The following is a 24698-nucleotide window of genomic DNA, read 5'->3' as shown; positions in this document are numbered from 1 at the left end:
CAACAAACACACGCACACACACTTTTTCACTCTTAATCAGGGTAAAAAAAACAGTCTATATACAGTATAAATAGTCTAGACAGATAGACAGAGAGAGAGAAAGACAGACAGACAGACAGGCAGACAGACAGACAGATACAGACAGACAGACAGACAGACAGACAGACAGACAGACAGACAGACAGAGAGAGAAAGACAGACAGACAGACTGATGGATTGATTGATTGATTGATTGATTGATTGATTGATTGATTGATTGATTGATTGATTGTAATGAACAATCAATCAATGAATCTTTGGATGCATGAAATTTCCATTTCACTTCAAGTAGGAGACTCAAACATGTTCCAGCATGAAAATGACCCTGTGCACAAGGTCAGCTTCATGAAGATCTGCTTTCCATGGGTTGGAGTTGAAGATCATCTGTTTTGAGATAATAAAATAATTCAATAATTCAACACACTGACTTACATGACTTTCCTAGCACTCTTGTGGCTGATTTAGGTTATTATAACAGCAAATTGATACTATATATATATATATATATATATATATATATATATATATATATATATATGTACACACACACACACCACACACACACAATTATATATTCCTCCAGGCCTAAACTGGTACATCCACTGGACCTTCAGCAAGCTTTAATGGCAATAGACAGCTACATTGTCACCCAGCCACTCCACATCAGTGTAAACATGCAGGCAAATAAACCAAGTGAAGTGAAAGACACTGAGACACAGGAAAAGACAAATAGTCACAAGCACAAACAGCAAGAGAACAAGTACTAAAGAGATTTATGGCACAGGAGCAAAAACATACTAATGACTGTGTATGAGAAAGAGAGGAAAATGTTCTACCAGCATATTCTACCAATACGTTCACACCAGATTACTCTCCGTATTTTAGCAACAGCTCACAGGGATAGTTTGATACGTATTTATTCATTCCTCTTTAGTAACCATTTGTCTCTAAAAAGCCCTGTGATTCTGTGCTTTCCTCAAATAGGATTAAATCAAAATTCTGCAATGAATGCTATTAAAAAACACACCTAATGTTAAGGCAGTGTTAATGACATGTCAGTTCATTAAAAAGAGTGGACCAAAGAGAGAAAAATGGACAGGATGAATTAGCATGAGTGTGTGTTAGAAGTATTGTCTTTCACGAGCTTGTCTGTGCCAATCCGATTGTGGATTAAAGCCCAGTTTGTAGAGAACAGCGAGTGAAAGTGGGAGTGTTGTCTTGTTCTATATCTCTATTTTAATAGCATCCGTATGCAACAAACAATAAAAATTTTTAAAAGGATTGCACTTATTTACTGCCAGGCCTTAATGGGCAGTCTTGGGCTCCTTTGAGAAAGGGGAAGGTGGAGTTTTATTGTTTCTTTATAATTCCAATGCTAATAAACTACTGCTAAAAGAAGCATCATGACTGTAAGTAAAAAAAATAATCATCTTCATTTAAACAAGTGTAACAATCAAATGTTAAATTAAAATTTATTTACAGATTTCCTTATTCAGAGCAAGTTACAACCAAGCAGTTTAGAGTTTGGGGCCTTGCTCAAGGGTCCCAGCAGTGGCAGCTTGGTGGTGCTGGGTTTCGTACTTGTGACCTTCCAATTTAGAGTCCACTGAGGCAAAAACACACCTCCCTGGAAAGAGGTGCCTGCAAACAGATCCTTTACTTTATAAAAAATTCTATTTCTAGAGTAATGAAAATACTCCTCCACATTAATAAGTGGAAGAAAGTAGCACAATAATGACTTTGTTAATTTATGACAATATAATTAATAATAATATGCATGACAGACAGCAATGGATAAATAACTGAAAAAAAGGACCTGAACTGAGAGAAGCTCATCTTTTGAAGCTAAGCTTTGCTGATCTAACTTTGGATGTTTTTTGTTTGAATACTGTCAAAAACTTTTTGAGTACCCCATTCTGCCAAACAGAACTACTTCAACATTGCTCCTATTTTCCACAACATATCTATGGGAGATGAGCTTTTCAAGCATGACTGATATAAAAACTAAAACCAGAGAGAGAGACTGAGAGCTGTCGAGAAAGAACTTGTGTGCTCCTTTCCTCAATTCCTGCTAGGATATCAGCTTTTTGTGCATCTTTGCAGGCTTACATTTCACACTGAGTGAGTATATACAAATTGAGATATTCCATTGTCATTATATATAGTGTGCGAGTCTACAGTGTGTCGTTTTGTAAAATGTTTGGGTGGTGGTGTGCTGTAGGATGCTTTTTAATGTAAAAAAAAAAAATTTGCCGTAGCTCAAAAAAATGTTGGAAAACACTGGCTCCATAAAAGAACATTTCAACTTAATAACCAGCGACAAGGCTCTGGAATACAGATCGGAAGATCATGGGGTTTAAGCCTCAGTATCGCCAAGCTGCCACTCTTGGGCCCTTAAACAAGGTGTTTAACCCATTGTGCTCCAGGGGTGCTGTATAATGGCTGACTCTGCCCTCTCACCCCAGCTCAGGGATATGTTAAGTAAGAATTTCACTGTTACATTTACATTTATGGCATTTGTTAATTTCTCATTGGGATAAATGAAGAATCTATCACTATTTGGAAGACTCCCTTATTCAGAGCAACTTACTCTTATCTTATTAACACAACTGAGTAAAGGCTTTGATCAATGGCAAAGCCATTTGGTGGACTTATGACCTTCCTATGTCACAAGTAAAAATAACACCTAAGCACCATTGATTTCAGTAATACATTATTTAGCAGAGTTTCAGTGGGTCCAAAGTTTTAAGTAGCATTTTATTTGAATTGTTTAACTCGAATAAAACACATGCAGTCACCGTCCACAAGCTTGTACCAATGTACTTTACCAGAATTGTTGTAAATCATATTTGAACATTACTAGAAAAAATGCTGAAGATCACCTGCAAACTGTGTTCGGCTGGGCTTCTTCCTGGCACAACAGCCTCTCAAGACCATGAAGATGAACATTTTCATTATGCATGTGTAAATGTATGTTATCTGATTGCTAAAATTCTTGTGCCAGTACTTTTGTTAACATAGTGGTTTATTAAAACCTTTCTGAATATTTGTGTCTCTTCTAAGAATGGTTTTATATCTGTGTAGTCCCAATATTATGCATACATATGCTTGTGGAACCTAACCTAAGGAGTATTTATGGAGTTGCTTGTTGTTGTTTTTTTATGTTATTAATGCCAAAAGGCCACTGGCTTTAAACACTGCCACTTGTGCACAATGATCATTGGCCAGTGAAGCTTTTAAAAGTCACTGCATTTGTTTCTGTGATCTTACAGACTGTTTAAAGAGACAGTGAACTGGGTGTATCTAAACGCTTGACCCACTGGAACTGGTATTCGCCAAATTAAAGTTATAATGAATTATAGCTGAATTAAATCAGTCAGTTACATCAATTCTTTTAAAATTAATTCTGAATAAAATGAAGTAAATGCACTAACAAATTTGCTGAAAGGAAATGTATGGTAACATAAGATGTGTGGCGCTGTAAAAAACTGGCATTAAATATATTTAGCCTAGATATATGTAAACCTTTGGCTTTAACCAAACTCTTAACTGTTATTTTTATGCTTTCACTTACTTTTTTATTCCCCAAAAAGTTAGGGAAAAAAGCTCATTTTTAAATAATCACACTATCCAAAACTAAGTGCACAAATGTTGCACCTACGGCAGATTTTTTATTATTTACAATAGCTGATAAAACAAGCACAATTGCAAGCACAAATCACTTCCTATGTCATTTATTGAATAATTGCAATTTTCAGCACAATTTTTTAATGGATTCAATGTAATACATAAAGCCCATATGTATAACTTTTCTAAATAATACTATGATAGGTTTATGAGCCAGCATGAACAATAAAATCACAATTTAATAGTGTAATGAGTCAGTCCAGAGTGAGAAATAGAAACAGCTTAATAATAAAATATTGATCGCTAGATAGCTAGACATCTAACTCTGTGGTGAGCCAGCCAGGAGCAATACTGAATACTATACTATACTATACTATACTATACTATACTATACTACATAAGCATACCCTGTATCATAAGCATACCTGTGTCATAAGCATACCCTGTATCATAAGCATACCCTGCATACCCTGTATCATAAGCATACCCTGTATATACAATTCTCCTATTTTTCCTATATATATATATATATATATATATATATATATATATATATATATATATATATATATATAGTATCAATTTGCTGTTATAATAACCTAAATCAGCCACAAGAGTGCTAGGAAAGTCATGTAAGTCTTTACATGATCTTTATCTTTATATATTTTATATTTTACATAGTTTATTGGTTTTATTTATCTGCCTTCTTTTTCCCTTGTTTTATTTCTTACCCCCACCCTATTCCCTCATGCCGGTCAGTCCTATAAAGCATTTCACTGCATGTCGTACTCTGTATGTATGTGTATGTGACAAATAAAATTTGATTTGCTTTGATTTGATACTATACTCTACACACACCATTTCGCCTATGGTGCCCGGACTTGTCCAACATGTCGCTGGATTTTGTGAAGAGATTTGTTAGGAAGTCCTAACTGTAGCATGCAAGCTAATCCCAACTGGTTTCCATCTAGATATATAGTATACAGACATAACAGTTTTAAAAGAGATCTTGAATGCTTTAAGAGCAATAAAAGTAGCCTGAAAACAGCACCACAGCTTAATAATTCTCCTTTTTTCTGTCTTGTCTGAATGCTCTGGGTTTTCTTTCCTCTTTGCTTTCATTCCTAATCTCATTGTTAGCCAGTTCCTCTACAGTTCATTTAATCCTAATTAGCATACTGTTGAGAAAACCTTCATGGCTGATTGCTGCTTGGGCCACAGCGGGACTGCTACCCGGATCAGGAGGGAGTGGAACAGGGGAGGCAAAGCATTCATCCGGCTGCAAAGAGATACAAGACCCTGGGGAAGAGGATTCCACTAAAGCCCAAGTCTCTAGAGGAAATGATTGATTTCTCCATTATTGAGAGGTCTCAGAAATTGAGAAAGTGAAAAGATAGACTTGCCAAGCATGCTGATTTAGAAGTCAACGAATTGAACAAATTATCTTAATTTTTTATAGAGCAACACTTTTGGTGTGTATTTAGTATATACAATATAAGCTAGAGGTGTTTACTGTTAACAACTGAAATACAAGCAATAAAAAGTGAAAGCTGATGTACCAACAGGAGATATTTGGACTACGGTTCCCATCAGTCACTGCACCTACACCTGTCAGTGTCACATGATTTCTGTATATACCTCTGAACTTTCACATTACCCAATTTTCTCATGTTTGTCAGCCATCCAGGAAGACATGCTTATAGACTCTTCTCTGCACCACCAAGGAGCTAGAACAAATTTCCATTTGATACCAAACTGCTGAGTCATCAGCAGTTTTCAAACAACATCTAACAAGACCTCTTCCAGTGGTCCTTAAATTAAAAGACATGATTTCTAATCATTCTTTGTCTCCTGACAGTGTTTTAATCAGATGGTATCATACATCTTAGACTCCTTGTAAAAAAAAAACTGGTTAAGGGGGCGTCTACAAAAATGATCATAACTGCATAGAACTACATAGTGGTGTACATTCAAATAGAATATATAGTGTGATTTATATATTACAGTGCAGTCTAAATAATCTGGAACAGTGACTCGCATGTGTACATTAAAAACACTGAAGGGTGGCTATTAAATTCGCAGAAATCTATTTCGGCTAGAAGACAAATCTACCAAATCTATACCGAAGTCAAGTCAAGTCAAGTCAAGTATATTTCTATAGCGCTTTTCACAACAGACATTGTCTCAAAGCAGCTTTATAGAAATCAACAGTCAAGGTGCATGGTGTGTATTTATCCCTGATGAGCAGCCGTGACTGTGGCAAAAACTCCCTTAGATGTTATGAGGAAGAAACCTTGAGAGGAACCAGACTCAAAAGGGGAACCCATCCTCATCTGGGTGACATCAAGAGTGTGATTATAGTCTTTAAACAATACAGAACACTGGAGAGTGAGAACTAACATGAGTACTGGAGTATAAGATTATAAGTAATGTTCTTTCCACAGACTTATACAGTCATTATGGTTATAAAACTAGGAGCTACTGAGCAACTCATAAAATAGCTCATAAAATAACACCAGCTTCTCCATGCCAGAGTCTTTAAACACTCCAGGAGGTCCAATGTATAATAAACGAACAAAGTACTGTATAATATACATTATAAGATAAGAAATGTGGTATCTGGTACAAAATGCTAACAAATCTAAGTAATAATACACTATTATAAGGCATAGTAAGTCTTATACTATATGTACTAATTGATAAATTGACATTGTCTAAAAATAAATTAGAACATTTCTCCAGAAATAAGACATTTGTTTTACATTCACACATAATGCATTCAAATAGTAGCCTTACATAGCTTTTGATTTTCATCCCTTGATGTGACTCAAATTTATATACAATACATCCATATTGTAGATATTCTTTATAATGTTTTCTAACCCTACTTTACCCCTAACAGATTAGCATTTTCATGATGAGTGAACTTAGTAAATCAGGGCCTCATTGTTGATTCGTCTCTCTGTGTGTGAGCTTGGTGGGGTAAAGGTCTCTAAAGGTCATAATCTTTATAATCTCATGGTTTCCTGTACATGTGGTGCTGTCAGTCAGTCAGATTTTATGAGATTTTCTGCACTCGGTTCCAGCTGTGCTAACCCCGTAACCGCTGCGTTCGCTGTTGGCAGGAAAATAAATCAGGAGGTCGTCTTTTGGCTGATTTATAATGGTGTTAAACATAAGTACAGGTTATAGATCACGTGTCCTTTTCTATAAAATGTATTTATTTTCTGTTACAGTATATTTAATTGAAACTCGAGTTAATTGTGAAAAGTCAATTTTCCTTCATACGGCAAAAACTCCAGCTGAGTGAAGAGAAAAATAACCAGTATACCAGTATAAATTCAATGTGGGAATTTTATCTCCATGAATCAAGACGAAAAAAGGGCATTGATAATAATAATAAGTAAATACAAAATTTGGAGCCTTTGTAATTTTTTATGTTTCTTCTTTTTTCCCCATTGGGAATGTAGAGTTTTTAAGAGAAATGCTAAGAGAGAAGGTGAAGACGTGGACAAGGTGCAGTAAAGAAGAGAGAAAGAGTAAGAAAAATAAAGAGAGTCAATGAGATAGTGGGGTAAAGAAAGAGAGAGAGAGATTAGCAAGAAAATTATAGGAGTGATAGGGAAGAAAGAAAGAAAGAAAGAAAGAAAGAAAGAAAGAAAGAAAGAAAGAAAGAAAGAAGAAAGAAAGAAAGAAAGAAAGAAAGAAAGAAAGAAAGAAAGAAAGAAAGAAAGAAAGAAAGAAAGAAAGAAAGAAAGAAAGTGGGACAGGGTCTATGAAAGAGAGACAAAAGGGGGTTGACTAAAAGAAACAAAAAGTCAGAAAGACAGAGACACTTTTAAAGAAAGTGTGAATTGTAAAAGAGAGAGAAACTAAGATGAAGAAACAGAGAAAGTAATGAAAGAAAAACAGAAAGAGTATGAGGGAGGAAGACAAGGATGACAGACTGAGACAGTAAAAGTGAGACAGAAGTTAGAGAGAAGTGAGAGAGAGACAAATGGAGACAGAATAAGAGACAGTAAGAGGGAGACAAAAAGAAAGAGAGACATATTTTTAATGCAGAAGAGACAGGCCGAGAAAGAGAGAGACAGAATAAGAGACAGTAAGAGAGTGAGACAGAAAGACAGTTGAGCATCAAAAGAAAAAGACAGAGAGAGAGAGAAAGAGAGAGAGGGAGGGAGGGAGGATAAAAAGGAGGGATGACAGATGAAAGCGTTCTCTAAGGAGTCTTACAGGATAATATCAATCACTGAATAATTGCCTTGTGAAGATTCTCTGTGAAGCCCAAATCAACAAAGCGCAGAGCCTCAGAAGCATCAGAGCGGAAACACACAACAGAGCACATGCATTATGCAGACACACACCTGCGTACAGCTCTGCACACACACACACACACACACACACACACACACACACACACACACACACACACACACAAACAGACACACAAGCTAACAAACACATACACATGCACAAACACAAACTAACCCACACTCACGTGTATACACACACATGCATAGACACACAAACTAACAGACACATACCCACACTCACATGCATGTACACACATATGTACAGGTGCACACACAGACATACATATACACACGTTAATATAAATATGCGCACAGACACACAAGAAAAACAAACACTCACAAACAGATACAAGCTAACAAACACATACACATGCACAAACACAAACTAACACACACACTCACGTGTATACACACACATGCATAAACACACAAACTACAGACACATACCCACAGTTACATGCATGTACACACATATGTACATGTGCACACACAGACACACATTCATATACACACAACTATAATTATATGCACACACACACAAACTAACACACAGACAAAGACACACACTCACATGTGCACACACACACACACAATCTACTGTAACACACATATTGCTCACATGCATGTTCACACGTCCATACGCACAGTGCGTGTAAACACACACAGACACACACACACTCACATATACACACACACACAAACATACGTACACACACACACAAAGTAGCAAACATACACACTAACAAACACTCACACACACACAAACTAACAGACACATACACACAAAAGCTCACACACGCATACGCACATTTGCAAAGTGCATGTGCACACACACAGACACGCAAACACATACACACACACACCACAGTGCATGCACACACACACACACACACACACACACACACACATGCATGGTGGACTTTAGAGCACCAAAGCTGCACGCCAGCTAAATATCTGTTCATGCTCATGCTGAATCCTACTGTTTGTGAACATTCATGAAGAGACACCTGACTGACAGGGAGGAAGCAGAAACACACAACTTCAGCTCACACCTTTGATTAATCATCCTAACCTTTGCTAACAATCAAGATGGATGCTAGCTTGAATGAAAATAAATCTTTGATCAGGTTGCTGTATGAAGCTACCACAAATCCGAAAGCACACATTTGTATAGGGTGTATTTAGCATTTAATTTGTCCTTTACTTGTGGATGCAATGCCTCGTACACAAAGCTAGCTCCAAGAAGATACACTTAACATGGTTTCATAACATTTTCCAATGTTCATTTTCGAATGTAAAACAGGAAACCAAAGCATAATGCAAAATCAACCCGGTTTTAATAAAAAGCTTCAAGATTTATGGTTTTCATTACAGTAATTGAAAAGAAAATTGTGTTTGGCACAGTTTCCAGCAGAAATGTCAAAAAGAAGACACCAAGATTTGCAAGGAGTCTGACAGACATGTCAGGAAGTGTGTGTAGAGGAGATATATTATTCCAGCACTGACTACATGAAGGAAGTTGAGGGTTATAAAGGCTGAGGGTGAGAAAACAAGCTGTAGATATTCATATATTGCAGTCAGAAAGAGAAATGCAAATTTGATGCTAATATCTTTGCTTGCGTATCCTGTAATCATAAATTTAATGTTTCTGATTTCCAAAGTTCCCAAATTCCGCAAGATCCTGAGGAGTGACAAATTCAATTGAATTTATTTTTAATTGTAGAAAATGCTTTTAACTAGGAACACTGTCTCAAAGCTGCTTTACAGAGATAAATATAGATAAAGAGGTTATGAAAAAATGCATAAGTTTGCCATTTATAAGTGTTGGTTTTGGATCGAATGAGTGAGCCAGTGGTGACTGTGGTGAAGGAAAAACTCCCTGAGATGGCATGAGGAAGAAACCTTGAGAGGAACCAGGTTCAAAAGGGACCCCTCCTCATCTGGCTGGCACCGAATGTCCATTCATTACAGTCAGTGTAGCAGACTGTTGATAATAATTACAGTCCAATTCCATCCTCAAAGTTCTTGTTTTGCTCAGTAATTTCATGGCTCTTTAGTCTGTTAATGTGGATCCATCTCCAGCTAAACAGAGTGGTTTGCAGTTTAGGAGATCTCCATCCAGCTGTAGGGGATGGGGATGAATCAGGCAGATCCGAAGAGAGGAAAGGGACACTGGTCACTGGTAGCTCAGGAGCTTTTCAAATTGGCTTGAACAGTTTCCTTGGAAAAAAATCATTTTTACGGCATACATTATTACACTTATGCAGAGTGACTTACATTTATTTCATTTACACAACTGAGCAGTTGAAGTCTTAGGTCTTGCTCAAGGGCCCAGCAGTGAGAGTCTTGGTGGTGCTGGGATTTGAACTCACAACCTTCTGATCAGAAGCTCATCTTGACCAATTAGTTCCCACTTTCCAGGTCTACTTTTTGAGAGAAAAAAATTTTGGTTTCGGAATCCTTTCAGCTCAAGTTACATCCATTCTCGATAATTCCTTCAGTTGTTTGTGCAGAACAAAGAAACACGGAGTCGGAGAATCTACCGAAATAGTCCCTGAACAGCTATTCTGAGCCACAGCAAAACTCTCACTGTATCAACTCAAGCACTGAGTTATTTCTAATACAAGGGTCCTCTCTGAGTCATTAGCAACACACAAACCGTCTAGCAACCAAGCACTTAGGAGTCCAGAAGATCTCCTCTCACACAGATGAACTAGGAATGAGGGGGGAAAAAAACAAACTGAGCTTTAAATAGGCTCAAAGATAGACTCGTTCCACCCCAAACACATAGCGAGTGATAGCGGGGCGATCGTGTTCTTCCTTCCTCTTTCTTTCCTGCCATCTCTGAGACACAGATTATCCATTCACCATCTTATTACACATCACACTCCCGCTCATTAGCCAACGTTCCTTCGTGCTGCTCAATTAAACCCAAAGACACATCAAGCTCACGAGGGTGCGAACTGCGTCACACGCATCACAACGCGTAAATAAGATGCTCGTGCATGCTCTTGATACATCTCCAAGGCTTGTCCGTATGTTTTTTTGTCGCTATACAGCACATGGTTGCAATTAACGCCATCTGTTCAGCACGGCTACAGTGTATGGCTGGCAACAGTTGTCAAGAAAACGATCCTGGAAGAAATTATAGAAACAGTTTCAAGGAAGGCGTCCTTGTATGTGAAGGCAGTGAAAAAGCAAAGCAATTCAGACTCATTCCCTTTAATCACTGCAGACTAAGTGAGTTAGTATTAAAAGAAAGTTTTAATTACTATGAGTACACTCACCCAGATAAGCCAGACGGCACTTTTGTGGCACGGCCATGCTTCCTCCAACATAATAAAACCTCCGTGCCAGCAAAGAAGCCACGCTGGCCATTGCCGATCGCTCAGCGGTCACCGAGAACAGCTCCATGCCCTCAGGACCGCAACCGAACCCGCGCAGCATCCCAGAGCTACCGTCTGCACGTCTGACTGCCCCGCCGCTCACACCCACCGTTTTACCCATAATCCCACCGTCCACATCTTTGGTCATTTGCACTCTTCTATCTCACTCACAAATAATATTTATGCAGAGCCTTTGAAGCTTTCAGGATGAAGCGAGCCAAGCCGAGCAGGGATCTAAAGCTCTAGTGCAAATAAATAGAAATCCTGCTAAAGGGGAGGACAAAGTAAAAAAAGGGATAAGATCGAGAGAATGTGAAAGAGGTCAAGTGTGTGTTAAAGCATATATCCGTAGGAGGATGTCTTGTCTTTTCCCTGACACAAGCTCCTGTTTTTTGTCTGAGCCTGACTCGAATGAACAATCAGTTCAGTAAGCGTATACAGAATGGCATTAATGAGGTCATGTGCTAAACAGGTGAAGGAAACATCACTAATAAGGTTCTTGTGTGTGCTAATTGCTCTCAGTGGCCACAAGGACTAGACACAGGTGTCATTATCTTCTTCTTCTTTCGGCTGCTCTCGTTAGGGGTCGCCACAGCGGATCATCCGTCTACGTACTACTCTGTCCTCTACATCTGCCTCTTTTAAATTAGTTACATGCATGTCTTCCCTCACCACATCCATAAACCTCCTCCCTGGTCTTCCTCTTTTCCTCCTTCCTGGTGGCTCCATACTCATCATTCTCCTACTGATATACCCCATGTCCCTCCTCTGCACATGTCCAAACCATCTCAATCTCGCCTCCCTCACCATGTCTCCAAAACATCCTACATGCACTGTCCCTCTAATAAACTCATTTCTAATCCTGTCCATCGTCGTCACTCCCAACAAAAACCTCAACATCTACAGCTCTGCTACCTCCAGCTCCACCTCCTGTCTTTTACTCAATGCCACTGTCTGTAACACATACAACATCTCAGGTCTCACCACAGTCCTATAAACTTTCCCTTTCACTCTCACAGATACTCTTCTATCAGAAATCCCTCCTGCTATCACTCTTCTCCACCCACTCCACCCTGCCTGCACTCTTTTCTTCACTTCTCTAACACACTCTACATTACTTTGCACTGTTGACCCCAGGTACCTGAACTCCTCCACCTTCTTCACCTCTTCTCCCTGCAACCACACCACTCTACTGCCCTCCCTCTCATTCACACAAATGTACTCTGTCTTACTCCTACTGACTTTCATTCCCCTTCTCTCCAGCACGTACATGTCTAAAAGAAAAATAATTAAAAGTACATAGATAAAACACGTTTCTCTTTCTTTGCACTGAGCCAATTGCTCAAAAAGACAAGCCTGTTTACATTTTCAGATAAAAGAGAAGCTCGTGAAAATACTCTTGTAACTGTTTTAAAGCAATTATGGTGCTTTACATCAGTGGTCCAAACCCCCGGGCTGCAGACCGGCACCGGTCCGTGGGTCAATTAGTACCGGGCCGCACAGAAAGAATACATAACTTACATGATTTCTGTTTTATTTATTATCTGATTCTGAACGATGTTTTATTTTGGAAAATTACTGGATTCTCTCCACCACATCTGTCTATGACTCACTCTTGATGCAGGTCATGATGCCTCGGTCACATGTCTTACCTCCATCTGCTACCTTCTTAAAGGGGCTCCGGCCGCTAACACATAATACATTACCGCTAAACTAAAACCCCCGAGCGAGCAAAATGAACAAATACAACACAGTGGATTCACGTTTATTATTATATTTATAAAATACCAGTTTTTATGGTGGTATCATTTTATTTTGTTGTATTTATCCACCACACCTTAAAGGCTGGTCCTTTAAAATATTGTCCGACATTAAACCAGTCTGTGGCGAAATAAAGGTTGGGGGCCGCTGCTTTAAATTACGTAAAATCAACACAAAACTTTTGGGATGTTTCCACACGGATGGTTTTAATTGCCGGATGTGTGCTTCACGACGGCTTTTGGTGCTCAATTTGATCTATCTGTTGAGCTAAATAAATAAATGCAAAGTAAATGCAAAAGAAAGCTTTCTCACAGGCTCTCAGAGGCGTAAACAGTTCACACAACAACTAATGAATATGAAACCAACCTTTCTGCAGTCATGTTAAATGTTTTTGAGATTTTGAGAGATTTTAATATAAACCTTTTTTTTTTTTTATGTTTCTGCGCATGTTTAATACCTGTTCTTTGCTTGTAATCATTGGCACATGCTGTCTTTGTTACTGAAGTGACTTTTTTTTAGTCTGTGTAAATCACACTAGAGGTGCGAGCTTCATCTCTTTGCATGAACTCGGCACATGTTATTTTGTTCATGTGAAAGTTTTTTACACATGCAATTAAAAACCGGGCACTAATTAGAACCATAGCCTTTACTTGAACCTCAGCACAGCTTTAAATCCATATAAGATTCGCATCCAATCCATTCGCTTTCACCGAGGGCTTTGATCTTGTGTTCGATCTGAAATTCTGAGTTACGGCGTGAATTCGTTCCAGATTCTGGCCGGTGTTCATTTAGTTGAGCTATAAAACTAAAGCTAAACTATAAAGGAGTTGAAATGTTTTATCTTCTAGGATTTATATTCATTGGAAGTCTGTTAATGGTATCCGTATCTGGTTGTGGAAATGCAGCATGCTTTTATTTTAATGTAGTCGATATACCATAAAGGAGAGCGAGAGAAACTTTAGTACGACTATAATGGCAATGTAATCATTTATAACAGAAGTCGAATGTAGGAATCTATTGCATTTTTAATTTTAAGAATATATTAGGAAATATTTCAGACCAAAACCTTAAGACTAAATTATGGCTAAAATGAACACAACCCTATTAAGAAAAGCACAGCGTATTGCCAAAAGTATTAGGACACCTGACTTTTCCAGCTATATGTGGTTCTTTCCCAAATTGTTACCACAAAGTTGAAGGCACACAATTATATAGGACGTCTTTGGATGCAGCAGTACTAATTTCTCCCTTGAGGAGACCAAAACATGTCTCAGCATGACAATGTCCCTGTGCACCAAGCCAGCCCCTTTAAGATATGCTTTATACGGGTTGGAGTGGAGAATCTCCAAATATAGAGCTCTATTAAACTCCTTCAACGCCGCCTCCTCACCCCTCCTACATCAGTACCTGACTTTACCAACACCCTTGTCACTAAATGAAATTTTCCACAAGTACTCTCCAAAATCTAGTGGAACATCTTCCAAGAAATGCAAATGGGAAATAAATGTGGAAACTGGTGTTCAAAAAGCACATATGGTCATGTGTAGACAAACTTCTTGCTATATACTGTATATTACCTACAAACAATATGAAATATATACCCATCCATGGCATCCCTGGCTGAAAAGAGTGGTCTAGGGTTAAAGATCTAAGCTCTATGTAGAAAAAAGGGAATCACTGAACATTCAATGTTGTGGAATTTCCGAAAGAAATAAAGCTCCTGTCACAAGATCCTAAAAAAGTAGAGAATTAAATAATGGAAATAAATCCAAATTGACTAAATCGTGTGATGAATTATCAGATTGAATTACTTTACATCCTTTCCTGAGTACCATGAACACTGGGTACTGCTGAAATTATGGTATATATTTGTGCTATTAATGCTAATGAAGTGGCATGATTCATACCATACATGACTAATTGAATATTTAATCTGCGTACCCGGTGCAATTAATTAACCCCACGTGCAGTTTTAATTCATTCCGCAGCAGTGTATTTGCTTGTGTATTTGAGTTTGAGACGACTGGTCACGTACCAGAGGATTAGAGACATGAGACAGCACCCTGGCAAAAGTCAATTGTAAAGCTTCTCAGACAAGGACAAGCAGGTCCCGTGTTTTCAACCTCCACTGCTGTCACTGCAGGAAGCAGTTCGAGCCATGAGTGTGTTTCTGGGCACGCTCCCAATGCCATCTCGCAGGAATGACATCAAAGCGATGTTGTCAGAGAGCCGGCCTGGTAGGTGGGTGGTTTGTTTCTTAGAAAAGCTGTTCGGTTTTGCCATTTGTCTTCACCCTGAGGAGGGACGGAGTGCTTGTGATATCTCCTTAAGCAGAGACTTAGGCTCCTGTGAACTGATGAATCTATTTTATTTCTGGAGAATGGACAAGCAGGAAGCTTTAGAGGCAAAAATGCCACCGTCTGAGCTTTTAATGTATAATAATGCATTCCTTTTGTTTTGGACAAAAAGACTGGTGATGGAGAAAGTGAAGAAAATACAAACAAGCATCTATTAATGCTGTATTATTATTATTATTATTATTATTATTATTATATATTAATGTATTGACTACAGTTGGGCTGTACGCTGCATAAAGACTGTGTATAAGGTCCTAATGTGAAAGAGAAAAGAAAAACTGAGGCAAGAAAAGACAATAGGAGAAAAGCAAAATAAAAAAAATAAATGCAAAGGAAAGTGAAGAAATGAGACCAAAGGGGAAAACAAGAAAATAAAGAGAAAATAAAGAGAAGAGAAGAGAAGAGAAGAGAAGAGAAGAGAAGAGAAGAGAAGAGAAGAGAAGAAAAGGAAAACGAAGAAATAAAGAGAAAATAAAGAGAAAATAAAGAGAAGAAAAGAGAAGAGAAGAGAAGAGAAGAGAAGAGAAGAGAAGAGAAGAGAAGAGAAGAGAAGAGAAGAAAAGGAAAACGAAGAAATAAAGAGAAAATAAAGAGAAGAGAAGAAAAGGAAAACGAAGAAATAAAGAGAAAATAAAGAGAAAATAAAGAGAAGAGAAGTATATACACAGTCTGTATTTGACCTCCTGATGACCAAAATTAAAGGAAGGAATAACATGGACAGAAGAAAAGAGAAGAGAAGAAGAAGAGAAGAGAAGAAAAGAGAAGAGAAGAAATGAGACAAAAGGAAAATGAAGAAATAAAGAGAAAATAAAGAGAAAATAAAGAGAAGAAAGAGAAGAGAAGAAAAGAGAAGAGAAGAAGAGAAGGGAAGAAAAGGGAAGAAAAGGAAGAAAAGGGAAGAAAAGGGAAGAAAAGGGAAGAAAAGGAAAACGAAGAAATAAAGAGAAAATAAAGAGAAGAGAAGAGAAGAGAAGAGAAGAGAAGAGAAGAGAAGAGAAGAGAAGAGAAGTATATACACAGTCTGTATTTGACCTCCTGATGACCAAAATTAAAGGAAGGAATAACATGGACAGAAGAAAAGAGATGAAGATGAAGGAGAAAAGAGATGAGCACAGACAATGGGAGAAAGGGAAAAAATAAGGCAAAGAGAAGAAAAGAGAAGAGAAGAAATGAGAAGATGTATGTATAATATATAACACTGTCTGGGTTCAACCTCCTGATGAGAACAATGTGTCCTGATGTGCAGGTTAGTGGTGTGTTGTTGTGTTGGTGTGTTGTTGTGTTGTTGTGTTGTCTCAGGTGTGTTCGACTAGAAAACCCTCCAAATGTGCAATGCAGGAAAATGAAAAGAGCACCTGGCTGACATGCGCATTCCTGTGCAGCACCTGTACATGTCAGAAAACAAGAAAACATACACACAAGCAAATTCTAGCTGAGAAAATACTTAAGCTTCAGAACCTCGTGCGTAATTTTAGATGTTTACATGTTGGTGTAAATATGTGCAGGAGTTTTTCTCGTACACAGAGTTAGATGATCAATTATTTTGGAATTGAAATGATTCAGAAGTAAATATGTTTGCAAATGAACTTTTGCACTCAAATCCCACAGAGTTGCATCAGGCTTTTGCAGGAGAATAAAACAACAACAAAAAGATGACAAGTCACAAAGCCAAGAGAAAAAAAACCCTCCAAATGCTTGACTCACCCCTTTCGAAACTGAGATTCCTCAAAACTTCCGCTTCTGCCATTATGCATGGGAATGCTGGTGAATGTAAGCGCGCATCTTTCTCCTCAACCTGAAGATCACATCCCAAAGAAAACAGGTGCCACTGCTTTCTCCCAACAAAGTGCGCCCTCTTTCTCTCCACACAACAACACACACTGTCGCTCAATTCATACACACCAACTAATCCTGGGTCGAGCTACAATAATTGTAAAAAAGAAACGAGGCTTCAGATCCATTTGGTTCCATCACAATCCATGAGCGTGGAGACGGAAACGAGTAGTCCTGCGTGATCCGTGCGCCCGGGGAGGTGTGTGTGAGATTGTGTGTGCGCGCGTGTGTGTGTGTGTGTGTGTGTGTGTTAGGAAGCACCGGAGTGACAGAGGATCTATAATACGCACAGCTTCCCACAAACATCTCCTGCGCTTGCCTGGAGAATGCAGCCGCACATGGAGACAATCTGCATGAAGCTTCACTGCAGCTTCTCCTCTCTGACTTCTGTGCGCTATAAGATTACTGCTGTTTTTAGTGTAAACTTTGGAAAATCCATCAGCGCTATACCCAGACATGCAGAAATATCCGACTGGAAAGATTTGAGCGTGTAGGTTTCTAATACTTCCACATTTCCTCATTCTTTAAACTTCTAATGTTGTATAAAAAAAAAAAAAAATGTGTAAAGGTTCCTGGTTGGTTAGAGCTCTCCATTAGCTTTTAACACCCACTTTTTGCGGAGGTTGAAGAAAACCAGGAAACTTGGAGGAAACCTATGAAAACCCAATGCAAACGAGCTCTGGATTAAACCTTGAGTTGTGGTCCAGCATCGACACCTGATGAGCCTCTGTGCTGCCTTGCAATTCCCTTCAATCATCATAAAAAAAATGGATTTTCTGCAAAAACAAATGCTGTGTCCACTCCTTTTTATCCATATCCGTCCCTCTTTTCATGTGTAGGCTTTGTATATGGCAGGTGATGCCACCTATGAAATCAGCACTGCGATCCTAATTAGCACACAACTGCACCTTTAAACCTGTAAGAGGTTCTGCAGTTCAGCCAGAATGAATTGTTCACTACAAAAGCTTAACTAACCACGTTTTCCTCACACAACAGCGCATCGTAAAGGTGTTATCTTGTTCCAGCGTCAAACAGTCATTCTGCTTTCTGTATTCAGCCATTAGCAATTTCCAGAAGTAAAGGATTATCACAGAAGTTAAAGGCATCTCTTCAAACCTGCTTTAGGAGAGCGTTTGTTCTCCTACACATGACCTAACAGATGGATTTTATTGGCCAGAGCCACCCTGATTGACAGGTAAATCAGGAGGTCTATCTCTTCTCTCTTGTTTTTTGAGCGTCGCATTCCACATTTAGTCCCGATTTATTTGCTCGTATAATTCCCTTCACTCTTCTAGGATGTTCCACTAGATTTCAGAGCGTGCTTGTGGATATTTGTGTTCATCATCCACAAGGGTGTTTGCAAAATCAGGTACTGATGTAGGTGAGAAGGTGAGGAGGCCTTGGAGTGCAGTCAGCATTCACACTCTTCTCAAAGATGTTCAACAGGGTTGAGATCAGAACTCCATAGCAGGAGATCTTCCACTCCTAACCAGATCTTCATGGAGCTGGCGTTGTGCACGGGGGCAATGCCATGCTGGAACAGGTTCAGGTATCCAAGTTCGAGTGAATGCAAACTTTTATTATACCGCATTCATAGACGTTCAATACAATTGTGCATCTCCAAGTTGGTGGTAACAGTTTGAAGAAAAATTTCATATGGCAGGAAATGTCAGACATTCCAATACTTTTGTCCACGTAGTGTACATTGATGTACAGTGACTTTTTTTTTTTTGTCTAATATCCCGTTACTGAAAGCACAGAGCACAGGGTCAACTATGATACAGTGCCCCGGGAGCAGAAGGGGTTAACCTGCTCCAAAATGGGGGCACTGTATGATCAGTAACCCTGAAAAATGGCAAGACATTCTTTTCTTATTAACACAGTGGACATAAAAGAGAATATGCAGGAGTAGAGAGGAAAAGCTCATTAATAGATCACCAGAGCTTTTTTGAAAGCTCTGAAGATGGAGACCAAGATGCGGCATACGCAGGGGATACACTCACACACATCTTCAATTATTTGGTGTGTATAAAATTTGGAGATACGTTTCAATCACTTAATACAAATACACGTGGAGATCACGATATGGACAAACGTTTGTGGACACCTGACTATAAGATTTAGTCTTTATTCATTGTTATAAGTACCTCCACATTTCTGGGAAGATGTTCCACTAGATTTATGGAGATTTGTGCTCATTCAGCCACAAGGGCTTTAGTAAATCAGATCTCTGTAGCAGGAGATCTTCCACTCCAACCCATGTAAACCATATCTTCATGGAGCTCACTTTGCGCAAAGAGGCATCGTCAAGCTGGAACAGCTTTGTGTGTCGTAGTTCAAGTGAGGAAATAAATATAGCCGCATCCAGAGATGTCCTATGCAATTGTGTTCCTCCTCTTTTGGGGTTTGGGGCAAAACTACATAGGGCTGGAAAAGTCAGGTGTCAATACTTTTGGCTACGTACTGTATTAAAACCAAAGGAAATACGGGAAATAAAACATATAGGGTTTATTTATAGATTATCCTAGCAGGAGGATCAGGATCGAGGATTGTCTCTGACCAGACATTTCATTTTATATATGAAGTGACACCACCATCAATAAAATATGATATATCAAAAATGGTCACATTCGTGGTGTCATTTCTCAGCATCCTTCCTCCCAAAGGCTAATAATCAGAGTCTTAATTCCAGTAAACATTTCCTCTAATGAATTCCAACACGTGGCTCTCACAGATCTTCATAAAGCCCCTGTGGGATTAAACACAGTAAAGTGTTTCCCCGCGCTGGATATGAATAAGCAAATAAACACAAAACAACAAGGTTCACATTTTCCAGAAGAAGGTATACGAGGACACAGGGACGTTTTTCTCAGTCTCGCTCTCTCTTTTTCTCTCTATCGCTTTCGCTCTCTTGGCCTAATTTTAGTGCTTACATAAATCCACAAGCCACTTAAAAAAAAAAAAAAAGACATAGTTTTGTCTGTGACTTTCCATATCCTAATCCTTTATACGTTCAGCATTCTTTTTTATACAGAGAGGATACAACCTCTATATTTTATAGATATTTTATGAGATATTTTATGGTCAGGCTTTTCTCAAGCCAGTCAGACAGACAGACAGACAGACAGACAGACAGACAGACAGACAGACAACGTCTCTAGGTTATGTATGTTGCTGGATATAGCGTGCTCCACTCCCAGACATGCCACACAATGGCTGTGTGTATCCCTCCTCATGATAAAATGAGGGCAGGGAGAAACGCACGGCCGAAAATTGTGCTTGGTTTTCTTTTTTTTTGACAGACAGACAAACAACATTAAATTTCACACAGAGCGCTTCGTGAACAAACAGAAGCTGAAGCTGGCTTCACTCCATGTGCGTTTTTTACTTCCAGGTCGTGACGTCACCCCGTAATTGACAGCCTGCATTCAATTTTGACTGATTAAACACATTATTCAGAGCATAGACCATGCAGCCGCATTTTCAAAGCGTTCCGACGCAGCGTCTCGTTCCTGAAAGGGAACACCATCCATAGTTATGTCTCGTTTAATGGCCTTGCCTCTTTTTATGGCTACACAGTGTGTGTAGGTGTGTGTGTGTGTGTGTGTGTGTGTGTGTGTGTGTATATGTGTGTGTGTGTGTGTGTGTGTGTGTGTGTGTGTGTGTGTGTGTGTGTTCTGAAGAAACCTTGTAGACAGTCTTTTTTTTCTCGTTTGTCAGTTTATGAGTACACATATGCACTATAATTTTTTTTTACTCACGTGTGCAAACATATTCTAAGGCCGTTTTTTTTCTCTTTTTTCTCTTTCCCTCCCTCCCACAAACGCAAATCATTCTTTCGATTCCTCCATCACTGATTCTCTGTCCATCACTAACTAAAGGGAACAGAGCATCAGCAACTCTGACAGCCCTGACCGCCAGGGACCGTGCAAAGAAAACAAGAGAAATGGAGCATGGCCAGAAGAAAAAAGTGAGAGAAAGAAGAAAGGCCTGAGGGACGGCATGAAAGGATACCAAAGCAATTAACTGTCACGCTTACATCCTTTCTCCAGACAGGTCAATCTTTCTTTCCTGCTCATGCTCCGTCTCTCTTTCCCTCAGGCTGTACGGGAAAAGCTTTTAGGCTATAACGACTAAATTAGAGCAAAATTGAGCAGGGGTGTAAAACAAACATGTGGAACACCTCCGAGAGATCTAGATGGTCGAGCTGACACTGAAATTTAAACATGTATCACACATGACCTGTCACACTTCAACATTTTGTAAAATTCGCTGAATCTCTGCCTGCGTTTGCTTTTCTCGGGGACAAAGTGCAACTACAGTAACAGGCAAAGGGCTATTCCCTGATTTTATCTACTCACCTGTCTTATATCTGCAATATTCAATTTTTAATAGTTATGTTACTAATAATAATAATAATAATAACAAAAAAACTAATTATTTTATATAACTTTAACTTGACAATGATTAGATAGATAGATAGATAGATAGATAGATAGATAGATAGATAGATAGATAGATAGATAGATAGATAGATAGATAGATAGATAGATAGATAGATAGACAACAGTAATAGACAGAAAAATAAAAACAGAAAGACAGAGAGTAATAGACAGAGAGAAACAGACAAACATAGAAACAGACAGACAGACAGAGAGAAACAGACAGACAGACAGACAGACAGACAGACAGAGGAAAAAGACAAACAGAGAAGCAGATAGACAGACAGAGAAGCAGACAGACAGACAGAGAGTAACAGACAGACAGAGAAGCAGACAGACAGACAGGCAGAGAGAAAAAGAGAAGCAGATAGACAGAGTAACAGGGACAAAGAAGCAGATAGACAGACAGACAGACAGACAGACAGAGAGTAACAGACAGAGAAAGAAGCAGACAGAGAGAAATAGAGAGACAGAGAAACAGACAAACAGATAAACAGACAGAGAAGAAAAAAAATCCCTCTGTTTATTGCCCCAGGCATGTACAGTGAAACACTCTGATGCTTGTGCAGTAGGAACGTTATTCTGACTTGACAGTCAACATGATAGACAGGAGGGTTTATTGGATGTCGGTGGTCCGTATAATTTTTTTTTTCACATCCTCAAATTTCATTCTAGTGACTGTAATGTGGCAAGAACACAATATTACTTACTGCATTTTGACTTGGACAGCTGACTGCACTGTTAACAGGAGCCTCCTGTCACGCTTTCATTTCAGTTCAATTCCATTTCAACAGCACATATTGTCCCAAAGCAGCTTTAGAGATACAACCAGATTAAAAACATACATTTTTACATTTTATATCTTTGTTCCTATAAGTTTATCCCTCATGAGCGTGCCAGGGGTGGGGGTGGGTTTTTGGGTTTTGGAGTTGTGGGGGGAACCACTGAGTGGATATGAGGACCAAACCTTCTAAAGGAATCAAATTCAAAAAGGAAATTTCTACTTATTACTGGCTAATCATTTATTATACACTATATGGGCGGTAGTAGTGGACACATTCTGTTAACACAAAGTTGATTAACACAATCAGATGTTGTGGCATGATATTTTCCTTCAAACCTGTTCCATCATGACAATACCCCTGTGCACAAAGCCAGCTCCATATAGATATGGCTTACATGGTTTAGAGTGAAGATCTCCTGCTATAGAGCTTTTAAATGCTATCGAACACCTCTGGAATTAATTTTTCATGCTGACCGCACCCCGGGTCTCCTCACCTCACTTACATTAGTACCTGATTGTGTACCTGATAGTACCCTTGTGGCTGAATGATCACAAATCTCCACACCAAAATCTAGTGAAACATTTTCCCAGAAGAGTTTTCCAAGAACAAATGGAGATTAAATGTGTAATGGGATGTTCAGAAAGCACATAGCATCTTATGCCCAGGTGTCCAAAAACCTAATGTATTTTTATTTTTTTTAATCCTTAATGAGCAAGCTGGAGATGACTGTGACCAGGAAAAAGAATGAAACCCTGATAGGAACCAAACTCGAAAGGAAACCAGTCCTCATTCATTCATCATGGTTTCATCACTGTTCAGGATATTTGTTCATCGATGAACATTTTGAGTGCAAAAATAGACAATATATTATAGACCTAAACCTCTGTAGCAGAATGCTTTAAATTCATTACAGTCCAGTTCCATCATCATGGCTTTTTAGAGGTAGTTTCGAGTTCAAAATCACATCCTTCTAATCAAAGGCACAGAACTGAACTGAACTGACACTCAATATCAATCTGGCGGAGGTTTATCTTGCTTGGTGTTCAGCCTCTCTGTGTTTTTCTGTTCCTTTTACCTAGTCCCTGTAGATGTGAGATTACAAACTATCACAATAGTATCATTGACATCTTCCACATCTTCCAACCTATTTAAGCTTGCTTTGTGCACAGGGGCATTGTCACCTGGAACAGGTTTGCGATTCCTAGTTCAAGTTAAAGGAAATTTGAATTGTACAACATCCAAAGACATCTTATACAATCGTGTGCCTTCAAATTTGGGCTAACAGTTTGAGGAAGAACCGCATCAGGCTGAAAAAGTCAGGTGTCTTAATGCGTTTGTCCACACAGTTTATTTGTAATGTCACAGTGCCCTCTGGTGTCCACTAGTACAAACTGCATTTTCTGACCATGTGACTATCTCCGGCCATTGTGCAACAGCTTTAAATTTCTAATAACTACATTTCATTAAATACTTTAAGGGAATTCTTAGGCCTTTAAGGAGCCTTTATGGGGAAAAAAACAACATACATTTCACATATGATCATGTGATTTGTAATTATGCAAAATCTGATGAAAATGTGCGTCAGTAGGGTAAGCCCTTGAAATAGCACCTGATCACAAGTGTGAGAATAATGATGATAGAGTAAAATAAGCATGTCCCAACAAGAAATTAAAAATTAATTAATTAATTAATTAATTAATTAGAATAAATACATAATATGGGGGAGCTAAATACCCTTTATGTGGAAAAATAAATAAATCTATAATTAAAAAATGTATAAATATATATTTTAAAAGTACTGTATATTTTTCAAAATTACTTTGAAGACTTTTTTAATCAAAGAAAAAAGAAAGAAAGAAAGAAAGAAAGAAAGAAAGAAAGAAAGAAAGAAAGAAAGAAAGAAAGAAAGAAGGAAAAAAAAATATATTGCATAATCTTATACAGAACTCATACACGCTGACTCAGGACTGTCTATATTAATTCTTCTCGACTCTTCTCGACTCTTCTCTTCTCGATCGTTTGACACTAATATGATATTTTATTAGACAGACTGCAGTCCATTGGAATTGTAGATACTTCCTTGTCTTAGTTTAAAACTTATCTTTCTGTATGAACTGTGTTCAGTTAGGCCAGTTCAAATCTAAATCTTCAAGCA

The 24698-nt window shown here is 38.5% G+C and overlaps 1 protein-coding gene and 1 long non-coding RNA gene across 7 annotated transcripts in view; one reads left to right on the top strand and one right to left on the bottom strand.

The window, feature by feature from the left end:
- The window catches only part of plch1 (phospholipase C, eta 1), an 81974-nt gene that overhangs the window by 48562 nt on the left and 8714 nt on the right, over window positions 1-24698 (bottom strand). For 4 of the 6 annotated variants that reach the window (XM_046864756.1, XM_046864759.1, XM_046864760.1 and 1 more), the window contains exon 1: window positions 11267-11392. The exons of 1 other annotated variant lie outside the window; for it this stretch is intronic. In XM_046864756.1, coding sequence (XP_046720712.1) covers window positions 11267-11357 — 91 coding nt within the window. In that variant the 5' untranslated portion in view covers window positions 11358-11392. Of the gene's footprint in view, window positions 1-11266; window positions 11393-17187; window positions 17670-24698 lie in introns of those variants that run through there. One more of the 6 variants, XM_046864758.1, reaches the window with a different exon arrangement.
- On the top strand, window positions 16437-18670 carry LOC124395874. The gene is made up of 3 exons (XR_006927693.1): window positions 16437-16729; window positions 18374-18511; window positions 18612-18670. It is a non-coding gene; the product is annotated as an uncharacterized LOC124395874 (long non-coding RNA).

This window comes from Silurus meridionalis, chromosome 13 (assembly GCF_014805685.1).
Source record: "Silurus meridionalis isolate SWU-2019-XX chromosome 13, ASM1480568v1, whole genome shotgun sequence".
Lineage (NCBI taxonomy): Eukaryota > Metazoa > Chordata > Actinopteri > Siluriformes > Siluridae > Silurus > Silurus meridionalis.
This window is presented reverse-complemented; position numbering and strand designations above follow the sequence as displayed.